The sequence below is a fragment of the Thalassophryne amazonica genome, chromosome 19 (genome assembly GCF_902500255.1).
Source record: "Thalassophryne amazonica chromosome 19, fThaAma1.1, whole genome shotgun sequence".
Taxonomy (NCBI): domain Eukaryota; kingdom Metazoa; phylum Chordata; class Actinopteri; order Batrachoidiformes; family Batrachoididae; genus Thalassophryne; species Thalassophryne amazonica.
In genome coordinates this window covers 66,927,127-66,937,430 of record NC_047121.1, presented here as the reverse complement: position 1 = coordinate 66,937,430, position 10,304 = coordinate 66,927,127, and the positions used below count along the sequence as shown (strand labels likewise).

At 39.1% G+C, this 10,304-nt stretch overlaps 1 protein-coding gene across 1 annotated transcript in view; it reads right to left on the bottom strand.

Annotated features, from left to right (window-relative positions):
* itpk1b (inositol-tetrakisphosphate 1-kinase b) overlaps positions 1 to 10,304 on the bottom strand; it is a 79,351-nt gene that overhangs the window by 52,942 nt on the left and 16,105 nt on the right. Inside the window, exon 3 of the mRNA XM_034159980.1 lies at positions 1,359 to 1,383. Coding sequence (XP_034015871.1) covers positions 1,359 to 1,383 — 25 coding nt within the window. The remainder of the gene's footprint in view (positions 1 to 1,358; positions 1,384 to 10,304) is intronic.

Here is a 10,304-nt window from a genome sequence, read left to right as displayed (position 1 = left end):
ATGCACTCTTAACACAAAGCTTTCTTTAAATATTTTGCAGGATGTTTATTTCACAGAACCTTTCAACATGACCTTCACAGAAAAAGTACGAGGCGCTATAAATAACATTACGAAGTTGAACAAATGAACAAATAAATGCATACAGCCAACACAGCTCCAGTTTGCACACTGCTATCTTCTACTCTGTCAGTCTGTGGGACAGCAGCCTTCAGCACTGACAGGCTGAGCTTGACTAACAAAGTAGCGTTGTGGGTGGAACTTTGCTACTAACCAGAAAGCAGTGATTCATATTTTAAAAGAGTGTTATGGGCTAATGTGCCCTCAGTGCCTGAAGTCAACATTTGCTCTAGATGATGGGTACTTCTCAGACATCAATTGGTCTATGTGAAGCAAAATAACAAAGTAAGACTTATAATGTTTTGTAATCTACTGTAAAAGCCACAACTTGAGGCAAGTTAACTTAAATTATGCAAATTTCATATGTCTGTTATTTCATGTCATTTTAATTTATGCGCAGGTCATAAATAGTGGTTAAAAGGTTAAAAACATTAATATTTGATGGACATAGCATTTGCTCCCTTCTTCAAAGCTGTCTCACGGTGTTAAATTGACTGATGGAGCTCTCTGCCTGACTGGATACGAACTACTGTGTCAAAGTCTAAATGTAAATTTACACACAGTAGCCTTAATCCCGTCAGGCAGAGTTTTTCCTACAATTTTTTTCTTTCAGCATTTTGAGTGGGACTGCATTGCTTTTTTTATTTTTAACAGTATTACCCTATAATGATTGTCTTATTTGAACAAGAGCTGAACATGGACTAATTTCATTCTAAACCTGATCTTTAAAAGAATAAAGCCTGGATGAAAACTTTCTGAATCATAGCTTTTCACACTTTCCTGTTTCACAATGTGAGGCTGTGTGCTGAAGACGATCATTTAAGGTCATTAAGTTGATTGCTGCGTTAACGAGTGTTTAGCGCTAAAGTCCACTGTTCACACAAATGATCATGTGGACGTCTGTAAACAGTTTACAGTAAACAGTATCAAGTCTTGTTTTCATGCAAAAATTAGTGGAACACCCCCCGTCTCTCACACATCCCTATCTGACACACAACAAAACAGAAACATATGCAGGACAGATACTCTCTAGGAGCTTGGGAAGGGGGTGGGGGGTGGATGGAGGACAGAGGACGGATGGACCTTATTGTAATAAAAGATGTGGTTTAAAGTCTATCTGGAGGCAACCAAAGACAAAACAACCAATTCAATTTCAAAAAGAAACACTATGAGTACTCTGCATTTTACTACAAAGCAAAGAAACAGGCACTAGATAAAAGTCTAACATGATGTCCCCTTACCTGAACTACTTCGATTCCCCTCTTCCTAGAAAAGAAAAGAAAAAAGGATTAAAGTCACTCGTTCTACCAAATTGAAACAAACCTTCAATCACACAAAGCACCATAACTTCTGAAAGGCTACAAGGCCATTACAGCTGCAGACATAAGTTAACATACACCTGGGCTAAAACCTGTTTCACTGATGAAGGCATAAATGTGACATCGCCCACCCTTAAAATCACCACTTCGTCGCCATGAGCCAAGGGCTGTCAATCAAGGAGGAAGCAATTAATCCAAAATTCACATAAAAAGATAGCCTTTGTACTGGTTATCAAGTATAAATTAAGGAGTTTGTGTGCGTGTGTAATATTATTATGTATTATTATTATTTTTTATGTGCCGTTTTAAAATTTTATTCCATACGTGTTTTATTTTTGTGAATTTATGTTTTTAATGTTAAGCACTTTGGACACCTGTAGGTGCTGTAAAGTGCTCTATAAATAAATGTTGATTGATTGATTGATTATATTAATAGGGTCATGCTCTCTTTAAAGTGGACAATGTCACATTTCCAACTGATGTCTTCAATTCCAACATTTCCTTAGTTGTGATCCTGAGATTCTGATAAATAAGCTCATTAATTCCTGGTGTTAATTTGGGCCAAGTTCTTCACTGATGTAAAGTCTTTATGGTGCCAAACTTGTATGGTTTTAGTTGCTTGTAATAACATGGATCTTTTGGCGATGGCTCCTAACTAGGAACGTGACTTGTTGTGTTCTAAAATTGCACTCTGGTGCCTTGGTTTGATTCTTGAGATTTTTTCCCCCTGCTCTTAAAAGCAAGAAGGCACTGGTTCTACAGGTAGGTCCTTAAATACAGCAAGAGGCAATTATGTTAATCAATCATGCAAAAGCTTTTAAAAGTAATTCCATCAATTTCTGGATTATTCTGTGTTGGTTAAAGAGGCATTTATCTTAGTACATGCAAACTGCTGACTCACTGAAAGTCTGACATACTATAGAGGGGGAAAATATGTTGTAACTGTTATTTTTAAATACCTTTCATAGAAGTAAAGCCAACATTCTAGCTGACGCAACACAGATACTGTTTGATAAAATCAGAGTCACAGAAAATAAAGTTTGAATAATTGTAGCTTATGACCACAAGTTGTGAATATGTCAGATGGGTGAAGATGTCCATGTGCTCTCTTATTTCCATGTTGAAAAGCTGTAAGTATAAAGACTCAGAACAGGGACACACTAAAACGTGGCAGCATGATCCACTCATAGATGTGAAATGTGTTCCATGAAACCCCCTCTTATTTGCATCACACTGGATTCAGCAGATTGGTTCATTTTCTAGAGAGAGAGTTACATTGGTCTGTCTTAAATAAGTAGCAGTTCCCCATTGTACAAAAACCTGACAAGTAGTTCAGCTGCATGAACATTTACGGATGTGGAGCACAGATGTGAGCTACTGACATCTATCCACACGGACTTCGAAAATTAATGCTGAACAAAGCTGAATTATTTAGCAAATCTGTTTGATATCAGGGCAGGAGTGTTGAATCATCGTGACTGATACACAAAATTGGACCCTAGAGCTTGAGCACATTTTAGTTTGTACAGAAAGTCTACTTTTTCAGGATAAAAACTGGTTGCTTGGCAACCAGCAGATTTTAAGTGGTATTCTCAGCAGAGGTGGCTATCACTGAGTCAGTTGATCCATACCACCACCACCATGCATTTCAGGAGGATGCTGGACAGCCTGTCTAGTCTTTAAGTAATCCATCATATTCAAGATAACTGGCAACACACAATATAATGCAAAAAACAGTTTTTTTTCTTGTTATCTCTTTAAAAAAACAAAAACAAAAAAAAAACAAAGAATGTCCCAACATGGTGAAACCTGGTGATTTGTAAAGGATTCCTCAGGATTCTGTATTCAAGATAAACATGTAAGATATGGCATTCTAGTGGAACTGGCTGGTCCTAGTGGAACTGGCTGGTCAAGTGTCCATTCGAGCTGATAGGGGGGGGGTGTCACAGTCAGGACACAACCAGTCCAGCCTGTGGAACCCGGTTCTTTTGAGGTTATACCTGTGCAGCTATTCATCGCTTCAGAACAATGCGGACATTTAATACTGCAGCTGGTGTGTTTCATGTGTTGTGAATAGGCCCTTTAGTTTTGCCCAATCTCAGATATGGAAATCACCTGTTCTCCTTTATTGCTGCAAAGCCAAAAAAAAAAAAAAAAAAAAAAAAAAAACAGAAGACGACTCAGCTGAAATGCAGTCTAAGGCCCTGTGTCCATATAGTGTTTTTTTTTTTTTTTTTTTTTTTGGACAACAGGCATTTTTTTTTTTTTTTTGCTCTAAATGAGAACAGAGCGCACACTGATGCAAATAACTGTGCCACCAGGAAAAAAAAAAAAAAAAAAAACACTGCACCAAGCATCCTTTTTCATTTTTTAAAAAATTATTTTTCAAAGCGGCCTGCTTTTTGTGTACGCTAGCTCAGAGCGCTTTTAAGTTGAAAATCTCAACTTTTCAGAGAGGCACCATGACATCTCTGCAGTGTCTTTTCAGGCAATCTGAAGGACAGGATTATTTTTGTCAATTTGTCACTCAAAAGAGAGAGAAAAGAAGAAAAAAACAAAACAAAAATCTCATCAGTGACAGCAGATTGGACAGACATTTGGTCACAGCTATGGGCACGTATGTTTTATCGCTGTTCATTATAAGCTAGTCCTTGTTAGCAGTTTCCGGTTATCATGGAAACATGTCATGAGGAGCACCCCCCCCCCCACCCCCAAAATCAAATGAAAACACTAAAACAAATGGAAAGATAGCGTTTGTAGGTGCTCACTCAGCAATTTTCCATGGGGGGGGACCATTAACTGGACATGCAGCTACAGATTAGAACTTTTACTGGGTAAAATTGACATGTGAGAATATGAATAAGTAACAACCAACAAGACATCATTTCATACTTATATGCTGTAGAATGTAACTGTAAGCCTAAAATTTGGCATTCGTGATATGCCACAAACCTGAGTGTTCAACATGATGATATGCTGCAAAGTAAAAAAGTGGGTGTATTTCACATTTTAAATTTTACAGCAGGAAAATAGAACATTTAGCATGGACCTGGCACCTTTAATATATCACTTTACCTCCCGAAATAACATAACTGTTGTTGTGTGTCATGTGTCTGCCTCTGTGTTCAGATCTCAGTTGCAAACAGTTTGAATCTCAATGTGATTTTAAACCACGTTAAGTACAGAAACTGAACTGAATAATGTGTGCTGTTCATTCATAAATGCTGGATAATTAACAGCCCCAAAGACTATAAGAAAAACAACAGATCTGAGCGTTTAAAATGTAATCTTAGCTCTAGTGTGAAGCTTCTGTGAATGGAACTGAAATGCTTTGACAGGAGAAAGTGACAGTATTTTCTTGTCGTTTTGTCCAGTCAGATATACGAGTATGTTCATAAGTAGCAAGACTTTAAATTGCTGTGTGAGCTCGATGGGGCACAAACGTAAAGCTGAAATAGCTCCAATGAGTCACCGAACATTGTCTCCACAATAAATTTTACAGAGTAACATTTACTCTGCTGTGAGAACATTTGGTTCCAGTCCAAATAGAGTCAAATATATTCTATCACAGTGCTAAGTCAATTCTATCACAGTGTAAAATCTACTCTTATTGGAGTAGAAACACTTGATTTGACAAGACAGTAGAGCTGATTTCCCTCTATAATAGAGTGTATTTTACTCTATTTAGACTGGGACCAAATGTTATCCCGGCAGAGTATATTTGACTCAGCAAAATTTACTGTGTCTGAGCAGCAGCTGTAGGAGACACAGCAGACACTACAGTGAGGCCCTCGAATTGTCAGCTGCACCCTACATATTAAAAGTGAGTCTACTAATAACAGACATTCTGTTGAGACCTATTTTATACAGCCAGACAAGAAACAGCAGGTGTGAATGTGAGATTTTTATGAAGGTTTTTCTGTTACACATCTACACTGAGGGGTAGAAGAGCCACTATTACAATATTCAGCAATAAACATGATACTAAGGCCTCATTTATGCCTTTTGTGTGAAATTTGTGATCATTCTGTCCATATTTGACATGTTTTCTGAGAGTAAAGGGACATGGATGAAGCAGAGTATTACCACTGGAACCCACTGGTAGCAGAGTAGCCAAGTGAGACATGGCCCTAGTTAAAATGACACAATGAAGACATTCAGTGAAAAGAATTCTACGGCCACTCGTTGTGAAATATTTAATAGCCTCACAGACAGTTTTGTCTCGTGCAGTAGCTATACGTGTCAAAAGAAGTGGCAACTAGGGATGGGTTTCGAGAACTGGTTCCTTTCGGGTATTGTTAAGAAATGATTCGATCCAGCGACATCAATAAGCTTTTTGCTTAACGATTCTGTTATCGATCCTTCAGAGTGGCCGTTATTTTGGGGGGTGTTTGTCAGGAAAATTATCATTTCTCTACATTGATTACAGACCCTGCAGCGGGTCCTTAATCAACTTTTCTGCAGCGCGGCTTTGCTTTGAACCTTGAACCAATCAAAGCAGTGGTTCGCAGATTGAAGCAGTGCTTTGATCTATTGCTTCGTTTATTCTTTCTTTCTTTCGCTTAATTTTCCCCCGCTAAAACCCTAAAGAGCATACGTCTGTGAGTATTATTTACCTTTTTTATGTTAAACCGACCTGTTATGGTCTTCTGAAACAGTTGATAGATGTATTTTATAACTTAAAAATGGGAGCGATGCTAACATGTTAGGATGTTAGCATTAAGCAGTTGCAGCTGTCATCACATTCGGGTGCATTTGTTTTCAAATTGTAATATTTTTAATTTATTTTTGTTTAGATATTAATAATCTAATGATTATTATATACAATATATGCTTATCATATACAATTTTAGAGAAAGAGACAAAAAGAACCTGAATAGAAACACAACAGAAAATACAAAACCAACTAACAATGAACATACATAAATAAATAAATAAATACATACAGAAATAAATAAGTGTTTCCTGTGAACACCGATTGACTCTTACACCTCCATTTCATCCCCGTCTTATTTAAGTTTAATGACAGTTTGTTTTGGTCAAACCATATTTTCAATGTGTTTAATTTCTTCAGAGTGATTTCCCAGAACTATCTGCAAAGCTAGAAAATGCTGCATCCTAGTAAAGCAGAATACTACTGGAATGAACCTGAATAAGTAAAGTTGTTTTTTCCTCACCTAAATGGAATGCCTGCACATCACTGCAGTTTATTGTTCTGGACTAGTCCCAGACTGCCTTTCCAGAGCTTCTAGAATTGAAACATTTTCGTGCAGGGTGGTGTTGGGGGGGTAATTTTGGGTTTCAGCTTTTTTGTTTTTCACCACTTTCATCCCTGAATATGTCAATCGTGAGTCACTTTTTTGCGGATTAAAGTTACCGGTACTAACTGGGACTCCTGTCTTGTTGCGAGAAAGAAACGAGAATGGTCCTCCGTTCTGTTCACACAGCTTCAAACGCTGCGCGGCTCTCTGACGAGTCAAGTTAGAATGACAGAGTCCAGTCTGAATTAATAACTTCAAAGTGAAACACCGTTTTGTTTATTTTTATTTATGTCCAGAGATCAAGGATACAGTGACCAATTTCATATTTATTTACTTTAAGACTCAATGAAATACATAGAAAACCTGTAAAAGCCTACTTTTAGTACAAAATTCACAAGAAGTATCAATAAGGGAATCGATAAGGAATCGGATCCATAAGCAGAATCAATAATGGCATCAATATCGATACAATCTTATCAATACCCATCCCTAGTGGCAACTTTCAGTGATGCCATATCCTAATGAGGGAATGGTGACTGAAGCGGGATACTGTTCAAAATAGACTCATCATATATTATTCACTATTCTTCTTTAACTTTTAAAAAATAATTAAGAAACCTTATAATCTGTAATAATTCAAGTATATAGAGCCAGATTGATAAGCATTTTTTGGGGGGTTGATACAGCTATTTGGGGTAAAAAAAAAAAAAAAATTACAATACCAGTATATACATAATAAAAATGGCAACGATGTGTTATGTGTATTTTAACATTGTTTTTAATCCCATAAATTAAAGTAGTGCTGCTGTGTGATGCAGCAATTTTCAATTTGCATATCAGGTATTTTGTCCCCCCCATGATTTTTTTTTTTTTTAAAGAGTGGTAATCCGTACAGCACATCCAGAGAGTATTCACAGCGCTTCACTTTTTGTTATGTTACAGCCTTATTCCAAAATGGAGTAAATTCAGTTTTTCCCTCAATACTCTACTCACAACGCCCCTAATGATATCCTGAAAAAAGTTTTTTTTGGGGGGACAAATTTATTAAAAACAAAAAAATTCAAAAATCACACATACATAAGTATCCAAGCATACGTATTTGCTTACTTTGTTGATGCACCTTTGGCAGCAATTACAGCCTCAAGTTTTCTTGAATATGATGCCACAGGCTTGGTGCACCTATCTTTGGGCAGTTTTGCCCATTCCTCTTTGCAGCACCTCTCAAGCTCCATCAGATTGGATGGGGAGCATCGGTGCACAGACATTTTCAGATCTCTCCAGAGGTGTTCAATCAGATTCACATCTGGGCTCTGGCTGGGACACTCAAGGACATTCACAGAGTTGTCCTGAAGCCACTCCTTTGATATCTTGGCTGTGTGTTTAGGGTCACTGTCCTGCTGAAAGATGGACCGTCGCCCCAGTCTGTGGTCAACAGCGCTCTGGAGCACGCTGTCATCCGGGATGTCTCTATACATTGCTGCGTTCATCTTTCCCTCAATCCTGACTACTCTTCCAGTTCCTGCTGCTGAAAAAACATCCCCAGAGCATGATGCTGCCACCACCATGCTTCACTGTCGGGATGGTGCCTGGTTTCCTCCAAATATGACGCCTGGCATTCACACCAAAGAGTTCAATCTTTGTCTCATTAGACCAGAGAATTTTGTTTTGGAATGAGAGTCCTTCAGGTGCTTTTTGGCAAACTCCAGGCGGGCTGCCATGTGCCTTTTACTATGGAGTGGTGTCGGGACTTCCTGGAAGATGGCGACGGAGTAAGACGTGTAGTTGCGAGCCCCTGAAGCCGGTTAACTAAAACTCCACATAGCTAGAAACAAATCCAAAATAAAAAAGAAGGATGAGTGGAGGTAGCAAACGTAAGGCCCGAAAAATAAGGAAGGACAATTCTGATATGTCTACTGCTGAACAAGACGAGAGCGAGTATGAAGCCGTCGAAGATGTGGCTAGCGAAGCTAGCGAGGCTAGTGAAGCAAAGCTAAGTGACGAGCGAAGCCAAACCGTGTCAAAGCTAATGCTAGAAGGACTAGCAAAGCTTAGCAATGACATTCAAGATCTTGGCATGAAGCTCCGAGCAGAATTCACTGCGGCGAAAGACGAGCTAAATCAAGAAATAACATCTGTTAGACAAGATATGGATCGAAAACTTCAAGAAAACAAAAAGGCATTGGAAGATCAGAAAGCGGGTTTGACCGAGGCACAAGCACGCATCGCAGCGCTGGAGGAACGGAATACAGACACGGACAACTTGCTGCATAAACTACAGAAACAAACTGGACTGATGCAGGAAAAGATAACAGATCTTGAGGCCAGATCGAGAAGATGCAATATTCGAATCTTTAACCTGCCAGAGAACAGTGAGGGGGATTCCATTGCTGCATATTTGACCCAATTAATCAAAAGAGAACTGGAAATACCCGAAGGAGTGGAACTTCAGATACAATGCGCTCACAGAACCCCTCCATTCAAGCCGGAGCCAGGTGAGCGACCCAGACATATAGTGGTCAATTTTCTGAAGTTTGAAACTAAAGAAATGCTGTTGAAAAAAGCCTGGCAAAAGAAAATACAAGTCGCAGACCAGCTTATTCAGTTTGACCACGATTATCCAGCGGAAATCGTCCAGAAAAGGCGCGCTTACCTGGATATTAAAAAAGTGCTGAAAGAGCGAGGAATCCGTTTCCAAACTCCATTTACAAGGATTAGGATCCATTGGAAAGACGGCGTTAAGAGCTATGACACCGCTGAGAGTGCTGCGCGGGACATGAAAGACAAAGGGGTCCCCGTGCCTATGCCGCGCGCGATGGAGGAAGAGAGCAGACATCTGCAGCAAGTGAGTGGCAGCGCGCCGGCAGCGGGGGAACCAGCAAAGACATGGCACAACGCACACGAGAGAGACTCCGGGAATACCAGCGGTAGTAAAATAACTACTGTTTGATTGATTAAGGCTATGTTATGACTTCTGTTTGCACCCCATACAGTAGTAAGTAAACAATTAATGATTAAGCAGTGGACAATGAGGGGGGAGACAGGCCTAATTAAGCAAAAATACTGACGGGGGGGGCTTTGGGTTGTTTTTTATGTTGGACATTGCTAGACCTTTGATTCCATCCCCAGGATGTGCTCGTGAGTCTAGGAGCAGGCCCCCACCTCTTGTGGGGACTCCCTGCCCACCCACCAACAGGGACAATGGGAGACGTTTGGAATATACCTCACTGTGGAAGTTGCACGTTCCTTGTTCAGGTTGTTCATATGTGTGTTTGGTTTGTTTCTGTTGTTTTACAGTGTCTGGGGACACACAAATTGAAGCAAATCTACAGATACGAATATGCTAAAGTTTATATCTTTGAATGTAAATGGTCTAACAACTCCAATGAAAAGGTGGAAGGTTTTACAAAAATTGAAGAAGGAAAAAATTCAGTTTGCTCTACTGCAAGAGACTCATTTAAACGATCAAGAACACGAAAAACTTAAAAAATTAGGATTCAGAAATTCATACTACAGCTCATTTAAACAAGGTTGTAAATGTGGAGTTGTAATTTTGATATCTAACGCTACAAAGTTTGAACTAAAAAAGGAGATAAAGGGAAAAGAAGGT